At 42.2% G+C, this 25334-nt stretch overlaps 1 protein-coding gene across 5 annotated transcripts in view; it reads right to left on the bottom strand.

The window, feature by feature from the left end:
- The window catches only part of NBAS (NBAS subunit of NRZ tethering complex), a 322841-nt gene that overhangs the window by 34755 nt on the left and 262752 nt on the right, over positions 1-25334 (bottom strand). For 4 of the 5 annotated variants that reach the window (XR_010405385.1, XM_045884116.3, XM_045884117.3 and 1 more), the window contains 3 exons: positions 15810-16028; positions 12741-12943; positions 10664-10753 (listed from right to left, as the gene is read on the bottom strand). Coding sequence is in view for 4 of the 5 variants with exons in the window: in XM_045884116.3 (XP_045740072.2) it covers positions 10664-10753; positions 12741-12943; positions 15810-16028 (512 nt within the window). In the remaining variant the exon portion in view is untranslated. Of the gene's footprint in view, positions 1-10663; positions 10754-12740; positions 12944-15809; positions 19661-25334 lie in introns of those variants that run through there. The other variant, XM_054509604.2, reaches the window with a different exon arrangement.

Below are 25334 nucleotides of genomic sequence, written 5' to 3'. Positions count from 1 at the left end.
CCCTCTCCCACTCCCCCTGCTTGTGTTCCCTCTCTCGCTGTGTCTCTCTCTGTCAAATAAATAAATAAAATCTTAAAAAAAAAAAGAAAAGAAAAAGAAACTCGTAAGTCTTTAAAAAAAAAAAAAAAATCCCAGTAATCAAATGTGGCGATTGACCCAAAGACTGGTTTGTTGGGTGACACTGGTTTTTTGGGTTTTTTTTTTTGTGCTATTGAGAAGAAAAATTTAGGTTTTATTTTTTATTTTTTATTTTTTTTAAAGATTTTACTTATTTATTCATGAGAGAGAGAGAGGCAGAGCGAGAAGCAGGCTCCCAAGGAGCAGGGAGCCCGATGCGGGACTCGATCCCAGGACCCTGAGATCATGACCTGAGCCGAAGGCAGACGCTTAACCATCTGAGCCACCCAGGCGCCCCGAAAAATTTAGGTTTTAAATGGCATAAGGCAACCATATTAGGTATTTTAAAAACTATGTAAGATGAATGTGATTTTTAAGCAGTATCATATCGAGTTACATAAAGCAGATGAAAAATAGTCAATATATTCTTAGCTACTTTATGTCTTAGGCAAAGTTTAATAAGAAGTATGGTTTATTTCTATTAATGATACACAGAGAGCCAGGCATCATTCTAAGTTTTACATAAACTATTTCTAGTTGACAGTAACTATGCAATGTAGATATTAAAAATTCCATTTTATTTTAAAATTTTTTCCAGTTGTAAAGTTAACTAACATATAACATTGTGTAAGTTTAAGGTGCATAACTTAATGATTTGATGTACGTATATGTTGTGGAATGGTTACTAATAAGTTTAGTTAACACCCATCACCTGACATAGTTACAACAATTTTTTTCTTGAGATTAGAATTTTTAAGATCTACTCTCTTAGTTACCTTCAAATAGATAATATTGTTAACTATAGTCCTTAGGCTGTACATGTAACTTCCTTTTTATAGATGAGGAAACAGGCTTCAAGGAAGGAATATGATATGACCACAGATATCTAGAATAGGCAATACAACCCCCAAGTCCATATTCTTTCTACCACTGTTCTCTGTGATAGAATTTCAGTATGGGGTTAGAGCATCAGGTTTCATACTACCCTAAAGATAAAATACGAATGCATGCTTATTAAAGAACTGTGACATCTAAAAGGCTTCAGAGAAGGAAATATTTGTGCAACTTTCTATCTGGCACCAGAATCTCTTCCCTTGTAATCCCAAATGGGCCATCTCAGGAAAGCAACAGGTTTGATGATGATGTCAATGAATTATACTAGATTACTGTTAAGATGTCTCCACTAGATACCTCACTTGCACAGGGCCCTGGGGAGCAGTGCTAAAGCACTGACTCATATAGGTTTTGCTGTAACCACATCCTTATGAGGCTTCCAGCAATAAATCACCTAGACCAAGTCCCAAATTCATGACCTAACAAGACCACAGGAAATTTTTAAAGATTCGACAATTACCACTGAGTGTTTCTGTTAGTATGCATTCTATAATATACTTGTCAATAGTTTCATGGGAATTCAAATTAAAAAGACAATTCATTATTTGTATTTCAGAATAAAAGAAATGATTAGACGCCATGGATAACTGGCTCAAGCATTTTCTAAATCTACCAAGTCATTTGTTAGCTTTACCTATGTGTGTCCTTGATATGTATCAAAACTGGCAAACCTGGGGTGCAAGAAAAGGAGACTACCAAGATTTCCTGGAAATCTATGTGGAAAGTAAGCAGACAGTGTCATGCAGAGGAAAAGCATTTTGCGGGAATGTGATATAAGTATGAACCCTGGCCCCAGATAAAAATCACGAATGTCATCATCCCCATTTTATAGTTAAGTAGACAGGTCCTGAAAGTGTGTCTCTTGGAGTCTGTGAAACCAAGATAATGTATATAAAGTACTTAGCCACAGCACACAGCACAGAGGAAGTACTTAATAAATAATAACCATAGCCTGCATAATGATCATTATGATTATTATTGGTACTATCAAAGCACCAGTTTGTGCTTGATACAGGGACGAAAATCATAGGATTCCTGCCTTCGAAGAACTAGTAACACTATAGAAAGATTTTAAAAGTGACTATCATTCAAATTACTAATGTATGTAAATATGAATAATCATTTTGGAGGAAGAGCGAGTAGAATCAGGGAAGGCTTCATGGAGGATGTGGCATTTGAGCAGGGTCATAAAAGCCAGATGGGATGTATGTACATGGCAAGGTGGGGAAAAAGAATCCAAAGAGGAGAGCAAGAAAAAAACCCAAAGATTTGAAAGGACAGCACATGTCCAGAGGGTGATTAAAGCACAGACGTCCAGGTGGTACATGAGAGGAGGGGGCTAAGGTAGCTAGCAGAGGTCTCCTCACCTGGATGGCCAAGAGCACACACCTAAGGCTGCAAAGGCAGCTTCAGGCTTTGAAAGCACAGGCTCTGCAGCTGTCAGGCCCAGATTCAGCTCCCAGACTGACCTCTTCCTGACATTGTGATGTTGACCAAGAAGCCACCTAATGGTTCTGAGCCCCAGTTCCTCATTTGTAAATTGGAGACGGATACCTCCCCCTTACTCATGAAGCTCTTTTGAGAATGAAACAAATACATAAATAATAAATGTAAAGCACATAATACATTAAGAGACATATAACTAAGTGCTTCAATTAGTGGCAACCACTATTATTGAGGACATATGGTCTTAACTCTGTATGGAATGAGAATAATCGGGGGACTTCTGAGCACTGAAAAACCATAATCACGTGAAGTGATCAGAGAAGTGTACAGGTGGGGCAGGCTCAGGCCCTTTTTGGTGAAGCCTGCAGGGGTCCAATTAGGTATAATTCATGAGAAAAGGAGTTTAAAGCACATTTTTGGCCTGGAGTCCAAAGCAATTTCACATAATATGAAGCTGATTTTTGACCCTGTCACCCATGTGCCAAGTGGGGAGCAGGTAGGATGAGCTGGAAGGGGAAGGAGCTGGAGTCATGAAGAGCTGCCGGAAGTACAACAATTACCCAAGACTTGAATATGGTAAACAAGAATGAGAACGGCAACCCACGGAAGTGACTAGGAGCCATGAATTCTACCACTTCATCGTTAACTCTTTCATGTATTCTAATACCATCTCCAATCTGCAGATGACGAAACAGCCACAGAGAAGTGTAGTGTCCAAGGTCACAAAGTAAGGAGTGGAGCCAGTATTTGAACTTGGACGATCTTAACGCCTTATCAATTACTACACAGTGCTACCAGACCAAATGGGGGCATGTTCCAGAACACGGTGGCAGCAGATTACAATTATTCAGATACTGACGCAATATAGAAAGATCATTGTTGTGTTTTCCAAGTCATCACATTGAGTTAGATTCCATTTACATTAGGAGTTATTGTGCAGTTGACGACACCTGACATTTTGGGGAAATCTGCTCTAACTTCGGGTTGATAGTTCGAACACATAATAAAATTAGGAAAACTCATTCCTAGGACAGAAGTGTTGTGTTCTGGAAGTACCATGTTCTAGGCAAGCCTCACTGTATAGCCACGTGAATACTGGTGTTCAGTAAGATGACACAGAAGTGAAAGGCAACTCTGTGGGAAAGCTACCCAAGGACATAACCTAAACACCATCTCCTAAGGATTTCAGCTGCAAAATAGTTAATATTTTCATTTCAATCTGAGTTTTTAGTCACTCTCGTGACTCATCAAATACACATGCACACACATACAGAGAGACAGAGAAAGAGCAGAAATTTTGATAAAATGGCAACAAACTGGCAAATCAAGGGGAAGAGTATACAGGTATTCTTTTTTCTATGCTTGCAACTTTTCTGTGGGTTTCAAATTTTTGAAGTAAATAAGTGGGTGAAAACCAATTATGACTTTTATAATGTGAAAAATAAAACAGAACTGGAAGAAGGAAAATGATTCCATTTATATAGTATTTTATGAAGGCAAGGAGAGGATTTAATGAGCTTAGGAATAAAAAGAGAACATTATTTTGAAACATTTTTACTTTATTATAAAAGTTATATAAATGTTTTTAAAAAGTTATAAAACAGATAAAAGAAAAAAATCACTCATAGTTTCACTGCAAATAGCCATTTTCCACCTTTTTCTCTATAGTGAGGATTTTCTGGGGAGGAGGTTATTATACTGCACAGAGCAACTTACTACACACTATTTAAAAAAAAATTAACTACTAAAGGAAACACACATCCACAAATCGGTTTTGGCCCAAAAGATAAGGAGTCCTCTGAAACAGCTCTATTAACAGAGAAGAAGAGCAGCACAACAACAACAAAAATATGTTCACTGAATCACTAATTGGAGAAAAGTGATGTTCTTACGTAATGTAGCACAAGAGGATCTTTACAAAAGGAATGGAAGAGAGTGTCAGCCAAACAAAAGCAATTATTCAGAGTAAAAAGACAGATTGTGAGAATATTAATAAGCTAATCCTTGGTAAAAGAATTTTCAGGTTCTGCATGGTGTATTCATACAAAGATAACTCCATCTTGAACTTAAATGGTTAAGGTTCATTAAAAGAGATAGCAAATACAAAAAGCACTTTATATAATCATGGCACACTACACAAATAAAATTATTGTTCTTATTTGGGAATGGGGGAAGGAAAGACTGCATTCCAACAAGAAAAACACAGGCCACAGTGATTTCTTATAAACGTAAATGTCCTAGAATTTGAATGCCTGAAGGGAACTCAGTCATATCTTCTATATGGAAGTCACAAACTGGCAGCTGAATTTTTGTGTTGGCTTGCATGGTACATGCCAATGTTTCAAAATTTAAAATTTTTACAGGAAATCAAGATTTTTCTAGCTCCTCTATTTCCACCCCCAGTTCTACTGAGATATAACTGACATACGGCTCTGTGTAAGTGGACAGTGAAGAGCATAATGATTTGACTTACATGTATGATGAAAGAATTCCACAGCAAGTTTAGTTAACATCCAGCAGTTCATTTAGATTAAAAAAGAAATCTTTTTCCTTGTGATGAGCTCTCTTCACATCTACTCTCTTAACAACCCAGCTCCCCTTGAAAAGCTGGATGAAAAGGACATGCTCGAAGCTGTTTCCTGTATTGTCTACAATGTGAGACTAGTTCCCCCCAGCCCCCACCCCCTCCTACTTCTCCGTAAGCCCAGCCCAGCTCGTTCATTCCCGTTACCTGCCTGGCCTCCGTGGGAAATGCATGTGCAAACTCTGATGTGTAAAAGGCTAGGCGAGATGAAGAAGGGAGCGAGGAGGGGAAGCAAGTAAACCTAAGTGAGCGACAACAGTGAGAGACCCCAATATTCTTGTTCTACGTGGATCCCGCAACTCAGGTCATTGATCCACACGCCACACACTTTCCTCACTACATATGGAGCTGGGTGGAGGAGACCTTCTCCAGTGTAGTATCTTCTATTTATTAGCCTCCATGAAATAACTGGGGCACTTGGCCAGGAATAAGAGAACTGCAAATAAATCAACTCATGATATGATAATGGCCTTGCCGTAGTGTAAAAAGCATGACTTTTGCAAATAATTAACACAATCAAATTCCATCAAAAGAAAAATTCCTACAAAGGAAATAATTTTGATGTACACACAATCCCAATCTCAAGTCTTAACTTTTTGGCAAATACGAATAACCACCTCTTTGTGGCTGTTTTCAAACATGCCAATCCAGAATCTCTTCCTGAGGTTCGTTTATCAATAAGAGCCTGGGCACATCTCACTAAAATGAGGCAAAAATGACAGCTATTAAGTCATAAATATGACCTGAGGTGGCCCCGAAAAATACGGCAGTATAGTGGAGCTGCCCTCCTGACTGGTGACCCTGGCTGTTAGCAGGGCTCAGGGCGACAGACCACAATGCTCACGCACTGTGGGTACTTGGACAACAGCTGATGATTTATTTTGCCCCACAGAGCATGAGGACTAAGAAGAAATCAGATTCAATTTGCTTTGGTGGGCTTTCTTTTTTTTTTTTTCCTTTTATTTTCCAAGCTTTAAAAATACTGTGCAATCCCTAGGTAATACCAAAGAGCTCAATGAAGTCTGAATGATCTGACACTGTTCAATATCCCTGAAGCCTTCAGACAGCTGAAGCTGGACTGTGATTAAGTAGCAATTTACACAAACAAAAACTTCTAAAATACTCAATAGTTTTGAAGGAAATCTTTCTTTCTTTTTGAATAGTGCACAGAGGAATTTCGCATTAATTACCTGTTTTCTGAGTGGATTTATTTCTGCACATCCTTTTGGGAATCGCTAATGTACTAATTCACACTAGTAGGTCACTCCTGTTAAGAAGCTCTCTAAAGGTACAGGAAGGTGGGCGGGGGGGAGGGTGTAGAAAAGGAAAAGAGGCCAAGGCAGAGGGAAGGAGATGCAAAAGGCGGGAAAACGGAGGGAAGTGACGCCCAAAGACCTTGCTGCTTTCAAGTGTCATCCGTGGACTAAGCAGCACTTGGGAGCTGGTTATAAATGCAGAATTTCAGGCCCTACCCAGACCTACTCGAGTAAAATCTGTATTTTAAGAAGACCCCCGGGTAATCCCTGTGCACAGTGGCATTTGAGAAGACCTGTCCGTTGCAGGCTCTTTAATATCAGAAGCAGATGAGATCTGGTGAGAGAAAATTCAGAGCATGTCCTTACCTGGGTGAGCCCGGACACACTACCAGACCTGTCTGAGCATCATTTTCTAATCTGAAATGGAGGCAACAACAACACCATAAGGGGGCTGTTGTGAGGACTAAGTGGGTTGCTGAACAGCCACTTCCAAGATCTCAGCCCTGAGTCATTGATGTTCATTACTTTTTTTGTTTTTAAATGCTTGATGATCTTTTCTTAGTTCTAGGTTTAACAAATATATTATTTTAGAAAATTATCTTAGCTAGTGAATGTTTTTAAACCCATTTTTCTTAAGCAATCTAATCAACTAATTCTTAACCCAAACAGGAAATTTAGATTATATTCTCAAAATATGTTACAGACATACATAAATCATGGGAGAAAACACACTTATAAAATTCAATTTATGTACCCGAACCTCTCAATAATTTATTACCTTAATCTCATCTTTAATCGTTGATGCTATAAAAGATTTTTGACACTATTTCAAATCCTTACAATACTTTGCCCTGATGTCTGGGGGCAAGAATGTGGTTAAGCTGGAAAGGAAGCCTGTCTGAGTGGCACTGGGCACAGGCGGACAAGGAGGCACAGGGGGCTTTGTGAATGAAGCAGAAGCTGCAGTTCAAAGGCGAATCAGACTTGTACCAATATACAAAGTCAAAGGAGGACATGCTGATGACGGCATAAATTGTCTAAAAATTAGGAACAAAACCACACACTTGGTGGTAGCCATGAATACACACACCCAAATTCTGACTCTTCCGTGCAGTCTACCTGCCAGGAACACTCTGGGTTGGTGGGGGCCTGACCTCAGAGCACAGGAATGTGTGTGCACGAAGAGAGGGGATTTACTCCGCAAACAGATGCCATGGAGGGCAGTGCATGTTGATGCGTTTCGGGGCGAGGACTGAGGGAGGCTGGGTATGGCCCTAAGGGTGAGGGTGACACACAGGCCTGGTGTGGCCTCCTGGAGGTGAGGCGGCCATATCAGGCCATGGAGTGAGTGACCGAGAGGGTTACTTTCAAAGGGTCTGAATCCCCATGTCACTCCAAAGACCCCCCCTGGGAGTGGCTCCCCCATGTGATCTGCCAGGTACAGTTTTGGGAAAAGAAATCGAAGCCGGGTGCCTGGGTGGCTCAGTTGGTTAAGCAACTGCCTTCAGCTCAGGTCATGATCCTGGAGTCCCGGGATCGAGTCCCGCATCGGGCTCCCCGCTCAGCAGGGAGTCTGCTTCTCCCTCTGACCCTCCTCCCTCTCCTGCTCTCTCTCTCATTCTCCCTCTCAAATAAATAAATAAAAAATCTTAAAAAAAAAAAAAAAAAGAAAAGAAATCGAAGCCAAGGATTTAGGCTTTAACTGCATGGATTCAAAAAGTCGTTGCCAGAAATGAAAGTTATGACTTCGTCTTCCTTTTTTTTTTAAGCCAAAAAAAAAAAAAAAAGTTTACTGAAGTTTTTCTGTTAAGAAGACTTTGTTATGCTGTTCCTCTGGAATAAAAAGTAAGATCTTGCTCTGTTTCTTCATTCCCCAATGTCTTCCTCTTTGGAAATCAAAACTTAAAAAAAAAATAAGTCTGTATGCAAGAAACCCAAGTTGGGTTCACCTGTGTTTCTGGCTGGAAATTCACTCAGAAGAATCCTGCCTTCTAATCTTTTTGAGATGTCTCCCCTGGAAGGCAGACTTACTGCCTGCTCAGATCGTGTCATCCCGTGAGGCCGGGCGCAGGTCCGCATCAGCTGAAAGCAGCCGTGCTCTGACAGCAGCTCACCGGGAAGGGGCAGGCAGGGGGCCGGCGGACGGGCTCTGACCCGAATGGCAGATGCTGGACGCACCTCTGCAAGGCGGCTGAGGGTTCCCTGCGCAGCACCTGCCTGGCTTCGCTACCTGCTGCATCTGCAGTGGCTCAGGGGGCCTCGTCGGCCTGGGGTGCCGTTCCCCACCTCCTCCTCCTCACAGACTCCCTTTTCATGGACCAGGACCAACGACGCCCCTTGCGTACCCCGCCCTGACTTCCCCAGACGGAATAAACCGCTCCGCCCACCCTGCTTTCTGCACAGCACTTACCCCTCGGCAGTATGGCAGCTAGAGCTAGGGGAAGGCTTGTCTCGCCTGCAAGACTCTGAGCTTCTCAGGTGCGAGGCTATTTCTTCCCCGTATCTAACTCCTCCTCACTCAGCACGGGGCATGACACACAGTGAACGTGGAGATCATTTCATTTCGCTTTTGAATAAGGCGTAAAATAGCTTCGTTATACTTCAAGACCCCAAAGCAAAGGGGCTTAGAAAAACGGTGCAAAGCGGAAGGCTGAGTAAGTAGAGGGCCCTGACTGCAATGCTTTCCCAGATTCACCTATATGGCTTCTCCTATTTTCCTCCACTCAAGCCTCGGGCACAAAGCAACACATGGAATGTGCTATAGAGGCATCTGAGCGCTGAATTAGTTCTCAGAGCCCGGCTGGGATCCTGGTTCCATTTCCCCGGCCTGTGACTCAGGGCAAGGCCTCCTCAAAAACGGCAACAATACATGCAACCATCAGAAATAATCATAAGGAAATCTAAAAAGACAAATGAGAAGAGTTACAGTAGCAAGTAAATAAAAGAATACGAAGTGTTTACACATTTTGATTGAAGCTATATAAAAATATATGTGTACCTGCACAATAACTAGAAAGTAATATGCAAATGAAAATAATTATATTACTGAATGAACTATGAGGAGTTTTCACAAATACTTCTTCATTATTATTATATATTTCCCATTAAAAAAAAGAAAACAGGGGCACCTGGCTGGCTCAATTGGTATAGCAGGTGACTCTTGATCTCGGGCTCATGAGTTCAAATCCTACATTGGGTGTAGAGATTATTTAAAAAAAATAAAATAAGAAAATTGGGGCGAGGCCTTATAGGGATGACATGACTATAAGATATATGAAAGATGTCTATAAACTCTGGCAAATACATAACCACCAACTTGTTGTTGCTGTTCTTCCTATCACTACCACTGCACCTGAATGAAAAATTCTTTCTAAAAATGGCATTAGACCACAATAGCCAAACTATGGAAAGAACCCAGATGTCTACTGACAGATGAATGGATGAAGAAGATGTGGTATATATACAATGGAATATTATGCAGCCATCAAAAATGAAATTTTGCCATTTGCAATGATGTGGAAGGAACCAAGGGTATTATGCTAAGCGAAATAAGTCAGTCAGAGAAAGACAATTATCATGTGATCTCACTAATGTGCAGAATTTAAGAAACAAGACAGAGGATCACAGGGGAAGAGAGGGACAAATGAAACAAGATGAAACCAGAGAGGGAGACAAACCATAAGAGACTCTTAATCTCAGGAAACAAACCGAGGGTTGCTGGAGGGGAGGGGGGTGGGAGGGTGGGGTGGCTTGGTGATGGGCATTGGGGAGGGTATGTGCTATGGTGAGCACTGTGAATTGTGTAAGACTGATGAATCACAGACCTGTACCCCTGAAACAAATAATACATTATATGTTCACTGAACTTAAATTAAAAAAAAATGGCATTAGAGACACACACCTTTCTGTATCCTCATGTACTCTGTATAAACCCTGTATACTCATGGCCCTCAGGCAAGGCAGACCTAACATATATAAAGCTTTCAGGAAAAAAAAAGAAAAATACATGTACTCTAGAAAGTTTCCTTACGTAACCAGTCCAGTAACCTCCTGGAGATGTGAATCCCCTCCCCCTCCCGGCCTCACGTGGAACGAGAAGAGAGGAGACCATGATCTCCCAGGCAAACAAGGCTCTGGGGAGCAGGGGGATGTCCTGCTAGAGCTGACAGGGTAAGAGGATAGCTGGAGAAACCATGACTCCAGATGCAGAGCCTCCTTAGATATGCGGAAAGTCCTCAGCTCTTCCTTCAAAACCGCCTAGAAAAGGAGGCTGGTCTGGGCAGTTACATAAACAGTGATATTAAAAGTAATCCTGTGATTCTGACGAGTGCCATGAGGGGAGATGCATTCACGGTGCTAGGCTTACCCCTTGTCCACGCTGGCATGGACAGCTGCAACAACACCTTCCAGGACCTGGAGGGGGTCCCCCGACCCACCGAGGTCAGCACTGCCCCCACTGTGAAGGGAGAGAGACAGAACCGATTCAGAAGAGGGCTCGACCTCAGAAAGCAGTGTGGCATTCACACTCAGATGCACCCAGCTGGATTCTGGCAGAGGATGCTGCCAGCTCATAGACATGCGGGGTATATGCAGTCTGCGAGTGCTAAAGATATGGAAATGAAACATTTTCTGCCCTTAAGGAGCTCACAGTCTAATATATGCTTCTTTTCCTATGAAGAAAATAAAATCTACTTGCATTCTGTCATTTAAAAAACATTCAATGGACATTAAATATATGAGCTATTTTAAGCATTAAATATATCATCATCTAAGTTCTCCAGATGGACTTAAAAAAAAACAAATGAATTATTTATGTGGTACTTACCAGGTACAAGTGCTTTACATATTTTCTACCATTTAGTTCCCAGCGGTCTATGAGATAGGAACTATTATTATGCCCATTTTATAACTGTGTATGTCTAGGACTTCACTGAATTTTGAAAAAGCAATAGAAGAAAAGTTTTAGGTGAGTTTTCTGAACAATTTAAGTGATAGGATTTAAATCAACTGCTGGATTCAGTTCTTTACGTGCCTTTGTTATTTTATATCTACTGAATTGTACTAACTTTCTAAAAGGTAAATGTTATGGATGCTGTCAATGGCAATTGCTTTTCCTTTGAAAAGGAGGTAGCTGAACTCCTGAAATTCCCTTTCCTCCCACTGCAGAAAGATTTAGTTCACATTTACTGAATGTCTTCTCTGTGCTAAGCGTAACATTTATTGGAGAAGAACCGTCTTTACAAGTGGAACTGGGCGCAGGGAAAGAGAGAGAAGTATAATTTATGTCAGAATTCTATAACTGTAAAAATATCACATCACATTTTATTTTAATTATTCATGACAATGTGTAATTTTTAGGAAATAAACTAAATTTGTCAAAGCGATAAGTTTTCAAAATGTTTTTGTGAGGCTCATCTAAATCTCAATTTCAGAAAAAATAAGAAGATAGCTATGGATCAAAAGGTGCAAAATATGACCAACAAGTGTCTGTCATCATCTGAGAGAGGAGAGCGGGTGGCTCTTACAGCCACCACCAAAACATAATAAGCTAATAACAGAACAAAGTTTTATTAATTTGACATTTGTTATTTCTTAAAAAAATGTTATATTTCTCTCTCTCTCTCTCTCAAATTACCAGATACCGCAGATCATTAAGGTGAAAACTGTAGGAGGCTGGGGTAATTAAACTGATAAAGGCTCATTTGATTTCAGTTCAGCTGTGGAAAACTGACATGCATTTAATCAAAAAGTTCCTCAAGAGCAATGAAGAATTACAAAGAAGGCTTAAAAAGAGAATACATTAAACACAACCAAATCTTTCAGCCTAATTGCATTATTCACAGAAAGCACTTCATGCCTCATTCTTTTCTGAGCTTAACTTTCCCCCCCCTTCCCTAACCCTCCTGGATGCATTCCCACGAAGACATGGGCACACTGACAGAGAGCTCGAACTTCTCAGTTGTTGGTTTCATGCCATCAACTGCAGGTAAATAAAACTCTAAGACACTTAACAGATGTCTAAACCTTCAGTATATGATTAACCTTGCCTTGTGTACTTCAACAGGAGCTTCTGGGACCCATTTGGCAGCCTCTACAAGGAAGGGGAAGTAGAAAAGCCAAGAGCTGCACATCCACCTGGGTCCCAAGACAACCTGACACTCGGCTACCTCCCACACAGGCCATTTTGGCCTTACCCTATTTCAAGAATTATTTGGGGGCCGGGGGAGAAGAGGGTCTAGCTGAAAGTTAGTTTGAGGACACATTACACACAACACCAGTGGGGAAGCATTTTCATGGTTCTCCATTCTCAAGATCTCTTAAGACACAAGACTCTGAGAAATCTCATGAACATGTCCCGCTTTTATAAAGTACTTCATCGTTCATAAAATGCTTCTACATACGTGGTATTTTTTCTCCGTTCCAACGACTCTTCTCTAGCCTACCTCAATGCAGAAAGGATCTTCCTTACTGCATCCTGCACCACATCCTTGGGCGAGATGTCGAGAGGGCCCACGGCCACCTGCAGCAGCTGCTGAATCATTCTTAGAGGCAGACCGTCCAGACACATGGCCACAGCTTGGTCATGAAGTTTCCCTTTCTCTGATCGGGACAGATCATAGAGGTCACCGTACCTCCGCAGTGTTTCCTGCAAAGATATGGCATGCAACACCTGAGTATCAAACAGGAACTCAGTGTGTCCACATGTACGCAACGAAGCATATTTAGAAGATTCTCAAACCCCACACTGAAGAACAGGCAGTGGTCAGTAGGAGCGAGGGCTCCAGGGACACCAGGCTTGGGGACAGATCCTTGCTTTACCACGTAGTAGTCTGTGGGCCTTCAGCGGCTGCAAAATGAGGACGAGGACAGAGATTCTTGCGAACAGGGCGTGTCGTGAACATTAAATGAGAGAATGTAAAAGGCCTGTAGCACAACGTCAGGCCCAAAGTAAAGCTCATGAAGCGTAAGTTTATTATTGTGACTGGGCCACAACCACGTGACAGCTCAGGTCCACAACCACCAGCTGCCAAACCCAGGTAGTACACGTGTGTCACCTGATTTAATGCTTCTAATAATCCTGCAAAGAGTTTTCATTAGTTCCATTTTGCCAAAAAGTAAACTGAAAACCGAAAATGTAAAGTAACGTGCCCAGAGTCACATGGCTAGCAATTCGGGAAATGAGGATCAGAATCCAAAAGACTACATTTCCCGGCCCCCATGCCACACACCTGCCCCTCTGATAACGTCTGTAAAAACCAACGTGACAATAAATAATGTATGAAACAGGCCACAAGCTACTGTTTTTCATCATACCAAACACGGTCACTTAGGGTAAAGAATGCTTTCCAGGTTCTGTATAGCTTCTCAGGTAATCTTGAATATGCTCTCTTGTCTTTCAGAACCACCATGTAAAATCCAAACTTTAGCTGGATAGTTGATGATATTAAAGAACTGCTGTTAATTTTTTTTATTGTGATCATGTTCTAGTAGTGTGTTTACATGCATCCTTTAGAAACAGATGTGCAAGTATTTACGGATAAAGTAAACCAATGACTGGGATTTTCTTTAAAATAATCCACAGGAGCGGGATGAGGGGAGGTGGGAGTATGCATGAAGTAAGAGAGGTCATATTCTGATCACTGGTGAATGACTGCCCTGGGAGTTTAGCACACGACATTTCATTTTACTCTTCTCCCCGCTGTGAAACTTCTAGTAACAGAAAATGCCCGTGAGTGCAACAGGGCAGCTACTCATATGCGTCCTGAGCAAGAGGGAACCGAGGCACCACAGGATAAAGGCCTCTCGTTTAGACTGCACTCACCTAGGGTACAGGGGATCTTCTTGCACTGGGTGTACAAGCGAAGAGGTTAAAATTAAGGTCTGAACTTAAAAGGGACAAATGTATGAAGCTGAAAGTGATTTCCAGTGTTTGCTATGAAAAGCACCTGAATAAAATCAAATAAGGTCCACTTTAGGGACCAGAAGTGTCTGCTATTATGGACCATCCATGGTCTGACCGAATGGCATTTGCAAGCAGCCACTGGTACCTTTAAATCACAGCCGAGCGCGAACAAACGGCTGTTTCTGTTAATCATCCCCCCGACCTCATATACATTGTTCTAGTCACTCAAAGACAATACTTGTTCCAAGGAGAGGGATGACAATTCTCCAGATTTGAGCACCGTATATTTAATTTAAAAAATAAGACAAATATTTAATTTTTATACTAATAAGTATAATCACTTTTACTTGAAGAATTCAAATTTCACCCTAGTTCTCATAATTAGGGATTATAGCGCTGTACATGTCAGTAGGATAAAATCCAGATTGGTAAAGCCAATTTGTTCCCTGCAAAGCCTTCTCTATTGCTTGTACATCATTTAACGTGATTCATTAGACAGGCTAATAGCACTGAAAAATACAAAATGAAATAAAACTACTATCAAACTTTTGAATTCTTCCCATCATCTTTTCCATGAGGGCTTTGCATTTATGTGTCTCATACAAATTTTGAAGTCTTCCATTTGTTCATTATCTGAACTGCTCTCCACTGACCCGCCTTTCTATCAGGAAGAGCTCTCCACAAGCCAAGAATACAATTCAATCAACATGTACGGTGTGAGAAAAATAAAAGAGGAGATTAGTGGCCACTTAGAGCTTCATTTACCATCAACATTAAATGGGCAAATGCAAAATTACTTAGGCATCTAAACATTGTTTTCACCTACATGAAACCATTTACTGATTGATCTGTCAACTTCTCAGTTATGGAAAAGAATAGCTAAAACTCTCTGGGCTGGAACGGTACAGAAGAAAAACTACAAAAGCTACAGAGGATTTCCCCGAGCTGTCCTCACACACTGGGCCTCACGTTTCCTCATGGGCAGCGGCTCCGGACTCTTGTGAGGGTATTTTCTGAGACACCATGAGAGTCTCAACTGGAAACCAAGTAGGAACAATTCTACTAGCCAAAATAATTTATATCAATAATAAAATGATATTGGAAACATGAAATACAAAAAAATAGGACAAGTGCATATAACTGGAAAAAAGAAAAAAAAAACCTGTTGAAGCAGGTACAGATGGCTCTTTCTGAATTTTTCTGAAAATGAGGGAGAAAAAAATCTATCATTTTTCAGTTGAGACAGCAAAACACCTACCAGCTTGTTGGGCTTGCAAACCACTGTCCTGATCGCTTCTCAGCTTCAGTGACCGCTCCCTCCCCCAGGTACCCAACCTGAGTTCAACTCAGGGTTCTTTCCCCCATCCTTCCCACCTCCTCCCTGCCAGAGATTAATCCTGATAAGCGGCCTCAAAGAACTGAAAACCAAATCGACAATCAAGAGGTAATGAAGAAGCTAAAGGATAAATGATGGAGGACCGTTTTTAAAGACATCTGCAAGATTGAAAACCCTGGCAAAACCACTAATATGGCTTGAAAGGAGAAACGAAAGTGGGTACTGATGTTATCTGAGTGAGTGAGCATGGGGAACAAGTTTTCACTTCATTACCTGCTCACTATTCTTCAGAGAAACAAGGAAGCTGTGGTTGAGGGTTTCCAGGTGAGCAAGTGATTTCTCCAGATGATTCAGGGCATCTGCATAGGTCATTTTAGAGTCACTAGCTTCTTGAATGTCCTCTTCCAAATTTCTTTTCCGCAGCTTCTCAGTAAAATGTTTGACTGTCTGAATAGCCTTCTTAGTCATCTCTTTACGTGCTTCCACAGACAGCTTCAACACAAAAAGGGATTGAACAGTGAGACAAGCCAGCCCCACGTTACCAGAGACAGCATATTTAACAAGGGACTAGTGAGGCAGAGAGAACCAAAGTGAAATGTTGGCATACAACTTTAACCAGTGAATAGGCTTTTGTTATATCAGCTTTTCTTCCGTGAGGAAAACAACAACATGAGGGACCATATGCACTATTAAACTAGTAAATATAGATTTTTTTAATCCAATATGCAAAAGTAGGCAGTATATGATGAAACTAGCATTCAGACAGAGTCCTGGTTACAGTGAAAAAAGGAGGAATCATTTCTACAACCACAATTACCAGTTTTGATAATTTACTATAAGGAAATGATTAAAAAGAAGAAAACAGTATTGGCATGAAGATTTTAACTGGAATAAGACTATAAAATAAAACCTCAAAAGCAATCTAATTGCCTGATATAAAACAAATGGTAACTAACTTATGATAAATTATTAGATAGAACATTATGCCATCATTAAAATTAGAAATTATAAAAACAGTATAGCAATTTGCAAAGTGCTTATCATAAAACTTTAAATTTTAGGCATCAGAAATCAAAACTGTCTACATTGTGCTCATATTAAAATCCAAACTAATCCTGTGTGTATGGCTGAACACAAATACACCCACACACACACAAATATTAGTGACTACTGACGTTAACATGTTGGGATTATGAGCAATTTTGTTCTCAACTTTCCAAATTTTCTATAATAATGTCATATTCACTTCTGTACTTACCAAGTATTTATTGAATTCTGATATGTGAGAGTCATTTTGTTAGGCACGCAGGAATCATATTTTTCTATTATTAAAAATATTCAGCTTACTTGGCCTGAAGTCTGAACATAACCCATCCTGACGGAGGCACCGCACATCGGTCAGCCACGTTGGGCCTTTTCAGGCCCCACTGATTTGTGCCGCTTTGGATCCTAGATTTAGCCTCATGTCAACTACTCAAGCACATTTTTACTATAGCCCTAAAAGGGCGTTGTGTTAATTTAAAGAAATAAATAAAATAAGAACAGAGTCCTAGGGCAAAATCTTATCTTTACTATTATTTCTTAAAATCAGTTACCGTGTGTCTCTGGTTATCCTGAAAAGTACCACAGGCATCAAAACATGGCATCAGTGACCATCAGTGACTCGGAGGCCAACCCCTCCCAACCTCCCATTTCCCACCAGCTCCCTCCAAGTCACTCTACACAGAACTCATGTTGTGTAATGCAGATGGCTGACATCTTCTTCATCCCATGTTCATGTGGGTAAACGGTAGCTTTAGGAAGTACTATTTCCACTGAATTTTAACTAAGGGTGTGCTTTGCAGATGCAGCTTCAAGTAAGCTTTGGGGCCAGACTGCCACCTCCAAGCACTCATGACACACAACAAAATCAGAAGCCCCCAGCTGACAGGCAAGTAGTTACATTATTCTCTTCACTTGCATGCACTGTGAACTCTTTTCTGTGGTGGAGAAATAGAAGATAATAGACCTCGTGTAGTTCAGAGCCCTCCTTAGTTCGCCCATCATGTGGATGGAAAGACTGAGCCCCAGGGAGGTTGTGAGATATGCTGGGGTTCCTCAAGTAAGAGACGAGACTAAAAGCCAGCGTCCAGGTGCCTTGTTATGGAGCTGGTGCTGCCCTTTCCCCGCACATCACACAGCTTCCACTTTGCCGGGGCTACTTCCTCACAGGCTCTGACAGAGCGGTGATGGGTGCATGATGGCTGGGTGCTCCACAGAAGCAAAGACAAATAAGAATATGGCAGAGTGAACCCTTCCTTTCTGTTCACTCATATTTGTCTCCCCAAGAAAGACAGGTTTGGGGAATATGTGGATATACCAGCTGGCCAAATGTCTATTCCCTCCTAGCCTATTGAGGGCCATGGAAGAATTTCAACCACGGACCAGCAAGAGAGTAGGGACAGGGCGGGCAATTCACACGTGCAGGGAGCAGCGTCCTGGGAGAAACAGCTGGTCTCCATACCCTGGGACAGATCCAGATGCGGTCTTGGTTGTCCAAGTTTTAACGTGCCATTGTCAACCATCCCTGGAATAGCTAGGTAAGTAGGAAGAGCACTCACCTCAGATAACCTGTGCTTAATGTTCACTACTGGGTGACTAGACAACTTGACAACATGCTTCAAGCCTTTGTTTCTTCTGTGTGAAATGTGAAAAATCTCATCTAGTATGCAATGTCCTTCTGAGAATTTAAATGAGATAATATATAAAATAAGCTGAATTGTAATTTGACCAACTGATACAATACACAGGCCATCTTCTACCAGTTAGTTTTTTTTATCTTCCTAATCAATTTGCCACATAATCCCTTCTAGAAAAACCTTTTCATAAGCTCGGAAAATTCCTTGGTATGGTAGTTCAGGACTTTCACAAGCTGGCTCCAAGCTAACCTCTAGTCTCAAATATAATTGTAGCCCCCATTCCAAGCTCCATACACATAAATTTTTCATCATTCCCTGGGGTCACTAGGTATCTTGTCTCAGCAAAATGCTCTATCCTCTCTTCTTTGCAAGGCACATTCCTACCCGTTTTAATACCAAGACACACACAAGTCATCCTGGACTCATCTGTTTCTTCAGACTGGCTAGTCCATCAGCAGATCTTCTATTCCAACAAGTGCATCATCTACTGGCTTGTATACATGGAAACTCTAACTGCCCAGCAATACTGAGTCTAGGCCTCACAGTGATGTCTGTGCTTTCCTAGAACCTGCTATGGAACGGCCACAGAATGGCCACTAGGGGCAAGTGAATTTTCTGGGAGCTTAAATTACTGGACCTCATCACCAGTGTTGTTGGAAAAGGTCCCCCCACCCCTTATGTTTAATAATCTTTCAGAATAACTAAATAACCCAAGAGTTACTAAGAATATAGAGTGTAAACAAATGCAACCCTAAATTAATTTTCCTGAGGGAGCTGGGCCTGTATAGAGGCAGAATGATATTATGATAGAAGATATAAGGACTGGGCATTTTGCTTCATTGGACACTTAAGCTTTTCACTCTTTACTTTATAAAAACAGGTCTGTCACTGAAAGACTATAAGGTGAGATTAGGAAATACAAGTTTCGGGGCACCTAGGTGGCTCAGCTGGTTAAGGGTCCAACTCTTGATGTCAACTCAGGTCTTTATCTCAGGGTCATGAGTTCAAGCCCCACATTGGGCTCCATGCTGGGCATGGAGCCTACTTAAAAAATAATTAAACCAAAGCTGGCGGCATCACAATTCCAGACTTCAAGCTCTATTACAAAGATGTCATCATCAAGACAGTATGGTACTTGCACAAAAACAGACATATAGATCAATGGAACAAAATAGAGAGCCCAGAAATGGACCCTCAACTCTATGATCAACTAATCTTGACAAAGGAAGGAATGTTCAATGGAAAAAAGATAGTCTCTTCAACAAATGGTTTTGGGAAAACTGGACAGCCACATGCAGAAGAATGAAACTGCACCATTTCCTTACACCACACACAAAAACAGACTCAAAATGGTTGAAAGACCTCAATGTGAGACAGGAATCCATCAAAATCCTTGAGGAGAACACAGGCAGCAACCTCTTCAACCTCAGCTGCAGCAACTTCTTCCTAGAAACATCACCAAAGACAAGGGAAGCAAGAGCTAAAATGAACTACTGGGACTTCATCAAAATAAAAAGCTTCTGCACAGCAAAGGAAACAGTCAACAAAACCAAAAGACAACCAACAGAATGGGAGAAGATATTTGCAAATAACATATCAGATAAAGGGCTAGTATCCAAAATCTATAAAGAACTTATCAAACTCAACACCCAAAGAACAAATAATCCAGTCAAGAAATGGACAGAAGACATGAACAGACATTTCTGCAAAGAAGCCATCCAAATGGCCAACAGACACATGAAAAAGTGCTCAACATCACTCGGCATCAGGGAAATCCAAATCAAAACCTCAATGAGATATCACTTCATACCAGTCAGAATGGCTAAAATTAACAAGTCAGGAAACGACAGATGTTGTCGAGGATGCGGAGAAAGGGGAACCCTCCTGCACTGTTGGTGGGAATGCAAGCTGGTGCAGCCACTCTGGAAAACAGTATGGAGGTTCCTCAAAAAGTTGAAAATAGAGCTACCCTATGACCCAGCAATTGCACTACTGGGTATTTACCCCAAAGATACAAAGGTAGTGATCTGAAGGGGCACCTGCACCCCAATGTTTATAGCATCAATGTCCACAATAGCCAAACTATGGAAAGAGCCTAGGTGTCCACCAAGAGATGAATGGATAAAGAAAATGTGGTATATATAACAATGGAATATTATGCAGCCATCAAAAAATGAAATCTTGCATTTGCAATGACACGGATGGAACTAGAGGGTATTGTGCTAAGCGAAATAAGTCAATCAGAGAAAGACAAGTATCAAATAATCTCACTGCTATGAGGACTCTGAGAAACAAGAGAGAAGATCATAGGGGAAGGGAGGGAAAAATGAAACAAGATGAAACCAGAGAGGAAGACAAACCTTAAGAGACTCTTAATCTCAGGAAACAAGCTGAGGGTTGCTGGAGTGGTGGGGGGTGGGAAGGATGGGGTGGCTGGGTGAGGGACACTGGGGAGGGTATGTGCTATGGTGAGCGCTGTGAATTGTGTAAGACTGATGAATCATAGACCTGTACCCCGAAACAAATAATACATTTTATGTTAATAAAAAAAATTAGATTTTGTAAAATAATGTTAAAGTGCCTAAATTGTTCTGCTACTCAAAAAGTATGTATTCAGCATCTATTTTGTAGGCCCTGTGGAAAAATGAGAGAAAACACGAGCCAGGCTCAAAGAAATCATATTTAGTATAAGAAATAAGATGGTGGGAAGGGGAAGAAATTGAGGAGTCATCCCTGACAGCTGCGAATCTTACTGGGTCTACCTTTGAAACACATCCAGACTCTACCCAGTTTCCCCCATGTTCATGGCCACCCCTCAGTTCTAAGCCACATCGCCTCTCTTGTACTGTGATGGTTCTAACTGGTCTCCTGCTATAGCAGAGAGCACAGTGCTCACCAAACACAAGCATTCCATGGGCCCCACCACAGCTGCCAATCCCCTTGCGGCTACCATGAGCCACGTTCCAGCCAAGGAAATCTGAGCAGAGGAGACACATTTCTTTTATGAGCCAAGGCAAGATATAACCCCCATGCATCATGATCCAGTCTCCGTTCTTTCCCAGCCATGGCATTGAGGAGGGGGCAGGTCCCAGATGGCACCAATATGAGAGACGGTAGAGCTTCCATCAGCCTGGATGCTAAGTGGCTTTGTGGTAGAGAGCCCTTTACAGTCTCTTACTGAGTTAGGAGCATGAAGGAACATTAACCTTCGTTGTGTTAAGCCACTGTGATCCTGGGGCTTACTGGATACTCCAGCATTACCCAGGAGCAAAGTGATATTCTAAAAACATCAATCTGACCATGTCACTCCTCTGCTCAAATCTATTTAACAGCTTCCCAATTCACTAAGAGTAAAACTCAGCCTTCAGTGCCCTATGAAGCCCGCTATGATTTGTTCTTCTCCCCACCCTACCTGTCTAATCCTTCTTCCTCCCTTTCCTGACACTCTTGCTCCACTCTAGACAGACGGACTTCCGTGCAGTCCCTCTGTGCCTTTCCACACATTGGTCCTTCTGCTTAAGATGTTCTCCAGGTATCCTCATGGTCGTTCCTGAGGACCTGGGACAAATGCCACCTCATAAGAGAGGCCTCCCCTGACCACTCTATAAGAGCTAGTACTCCCTCCCCCTCTTAACCGGTGTCCCTCTCTCTCTCCTTACCCGGTACTGACATAATTACGTTTCCATGTGCTGTCACTGTTATATTCCCAGAACCCCAAACCCAGAATGGTGGCTTATATATAACAACTGCCCAATTTGTTGAATGTGAAAGTGAATTAATATATGAATGAGCACATTAAAAAAGGGAGAATAGCAGAAGCAGAGTTGCAGAGGTGGGAAAGCCTGTGGCATACGGTACATATGTAACCACTAGGGAGCACTGCAGTTAGAAAGAGCAAAGGTCTAAAGGGCCCTGTAGAAAATACTCTGGCTTGACAGGCCAGATGGTCTCTGTACATGGTCTTTGGTTGGTTGGTCTTACAATCCTTTAAAAAGTGTAAAAACCAATCAGAGCTAAGGGCTATAACAAAAACAGGCAGGGGGCTGAGTCTGACCTGTAGGCCAAGGCTGGGTGACCCCCTGATCTACAGTATTAAACAGCTATAGTTGGAAAGGAGAATTGAGAATAAACAGTGGCCTTGAGTACCAGGCTGGTTATGGAATCTGAGGTACAGGAATTAGAAACCACCGAAGGCAACCCGTATACTGAGGATTACAATTATATAAAAACGCCTTATTCAGTTCCCATTTAAAAACACACTGTCGGGGCACCTGGGTGGCTCAGTCGGTTAAGCGACTGCCTTCGGCTCGGGTCATGATCCTGGAGTCCCGGGATCGAGTCCCGCGTCGGGCTCCCTGCTCGGCGGGGAGTCTGCTTCTCCCTCTGACCCTCCCCCCTCTCACGTACTCTGTCTCATTCTCTCTCTCTCAAATAAATAAATAAATCTTTAAAAACAAAAAAAAAAAAAAAAAACACTGTCGAAGAATCTTATTTTGAAGAAAATATGAAACTGCAGGTACCTGAGTAAAAAATGTCATTCTTTCTCAAACCTCCCTTCATCTGTCCCTCCAGAATCAGTTCAGAGCTCACACGTCTGGAAGCATATCTGACATGATCTCCCCAGGTCATAAACCACTCATAGACATTTCTAAAGCGTTCTGTGCTTACTTTTATCAAAGAACGTATCACATCACATTCAAATCACCCGGGTACTTGTACATCTCCTTGTTTAGTCAAGGAGATCCTTTAGGGTAGAAACTGTGGTTTGTTTTTTTTTTTTAAATCTCTGTATTCCTAGCTCCTAAACAATGTCCAGCACATCACAGAGAAGCAGAAAATAGCTGCTAAATCACTCAACTCTCATCAACATTGGAGGGGAAAGAGAACCATTAGAAGTACAAAGAAAGTGCTCTCAGTGTGTTCCTAGAAACCTGTGGTCCAGACTGGGCCAAAAGACTCCAACTTACCACGGACCCAGCAATGTCCTGTTCCTGTGAGAAGGTCTTTGGAGATGAAAATTGCAAAAGGATATTTCAAAGGACCTGAAACCAACCAACCAACCGGGACCCGATGTGCACCATCAGCAGCGGAGGCCGCGCAGAAGGGACACAAGGACATTAAACTAGTGATCACTTTGAGTGTATTCATTTGGTACACATCCGGTGAATACATGCTGTACATCTGCCTATGGGCTGGGTGCCGGCAACACAGACCAAATTCGATCAGGTCCCTGCCCCCGGGAATGTGAAAGGCTAGTCTGAAATAGAGACAGAGAAAAGACATGACGAAGAAGCATATCCTCACAAAACAGCACCAGGGTAAGGAGGAGGCAGGGTAGAGGCCTCAGAAGGGGAGCTTTGTCCCAACTGGAAGTGAGTGGCTGGGAGGCTGGGAGACATCTGCCAACGGCGGCCACTCCTGAGGGGAATCCTCAGCAGTGAGGAGGCAGGAGGACAGGAGAAGCATTCCAAGAGCCACCAGGTCAAAGGAGCAAGTGGGGAAGCGAGTCGGCTGGCTTGGCTGGAATGGAGTGTGCAAGCGAAGGGCCTTCAGGGAACGGGGAGGAACCCAGCAGTGGTGACCACACGGAGGGCCTGTCTGCCAGGCTGATGGGACAGGGCTTTACCATCATGACTGGGAAGGCGTGACTGGAAAGAGCTTAAGCAGAAGTTGACAGGATCAGTACTATCCTTTTCAGGTCATGGCTTGATTCAAAACTCACCAAGACAACTTTCCTCATCTACAGGTTCCTTCAGGCTGATCAATTTTACTTAGCAGATACTTTTTTTTTTTTTAAAGATTTTATTTATTTGAGAGAGAGAACACGCTCGCAAGCGGGGGGCAGGGCAGAGGGAGAGGGAGACAGAAGCTTCCATCTCTCCCTTCTCCTTTTCAAGCACAGACACTTCCCCACTTACCATATGCTAGCCCTGGTCTACGCACAGGAGATACAAAGGTAAAATAAGACATGATCTCTACCTGGGAAGAACATACATCGTACTGGGAAAGCCACACTCAAAAATAAGCACTTATAAAATGTAACGAGTATAAACGAAGGATGTGGGTGCATCAAGAAAAACGGTCTTAGAAAGGCAAGAAAGTCTTAACAAAGTAGGTAATACCCGAACCAGGACTTGAAGGATGAGCAAGAATTCATGTGGACGGAGCGGGTGGGGTGGATTTCGGGCAGAGACAGCAGCATGAGGACTTTACAAAGGCTTTTACAGAAGAGGATGTTCTGGACCTGTAACTCTAGAACACCTGAGGGATAGAATACCTCGCCCCAAACCTAGCAGCTCACTACCTCAAAGAATCTCTGGCGGTGGGGGCAGGGGGTGCAGAGCAGCAGCTAACAGTGTATTTGGGGAAAAGAGGAAGAAGTGTTTTTGAAAAAGAGCAAACAATCCCAGGACTCTGATGCCCCACGGTGCCACCCCCACCCCATTGCCACGAAAAGCTAGACACCTCCCTCCTCCAGTCTCACTCCCAGGCCAGACCCAGACAGTCACTGTGCTAGGGGCGAGGAGAAGCCTATGGGGGCACCAACGGAAACTGTGTGTGTGCTTGGGCAGGAGACTGTCCTGCAGGGCAAGAGATGCAAAGGAGGAATGGGGCTGGGGTCCCCAGGGTGCTAACACATTCGCCTTCAGGTCAGTGGTCTCCAACTGGGCTCCGTGGGCCAGTAGCATGATGCAGAGCTTTTCTGGAGGGCACATCCATTTTTAAATCTTCACCTTCTCCAAAATCTGTCCTCAAACTCATCTTGAGAACATTCTGGAGGTCAAGATGTCAAACCTACTCTCTTTCTCAGCGCACCTCTCACATAGGCCTTGCTCCACTTACATAAGACATGCATCACATTCTTTCTGAATCTGACTCTGCCACATCATCCTGGAGTCTAGAACGTTCCAGGACACATGACAAGGGACAACTGAAAATACTGGTGTGTGACAGGACTCCAACAACTGGATAATGAATATCTTTTTGCACGTCACAAGGTCTCCAGTTCTTGTACTTTCAACAAAATTGATGAAAGATCTAATTGAGTTGTCAGTTGATAAATCATTAAAAATAATTTTTAACAATAGATCATGATGTGATTTTTTGGCTGGTAACTTGG

This window comes from Mirounga angustirostris, unplaced genomic scaffold (genome assembly GCF_029215605.1).
Source record: "Mirounga angustirostris isolate CCGP_5_RB_7025 unplaced genomic scaffold, mMirAng1.0.hap1 SCAF_10, whole genome shotgun sequence".
NCBI lineage: Eukaryota > Metazoa > Chordata > Mammalia > Carnivora > Phocidae > Mirounga > Mirounga angustirostris.
This window is presented reverse-complemented; position numbering and strand designations above follow the sequence as displayed.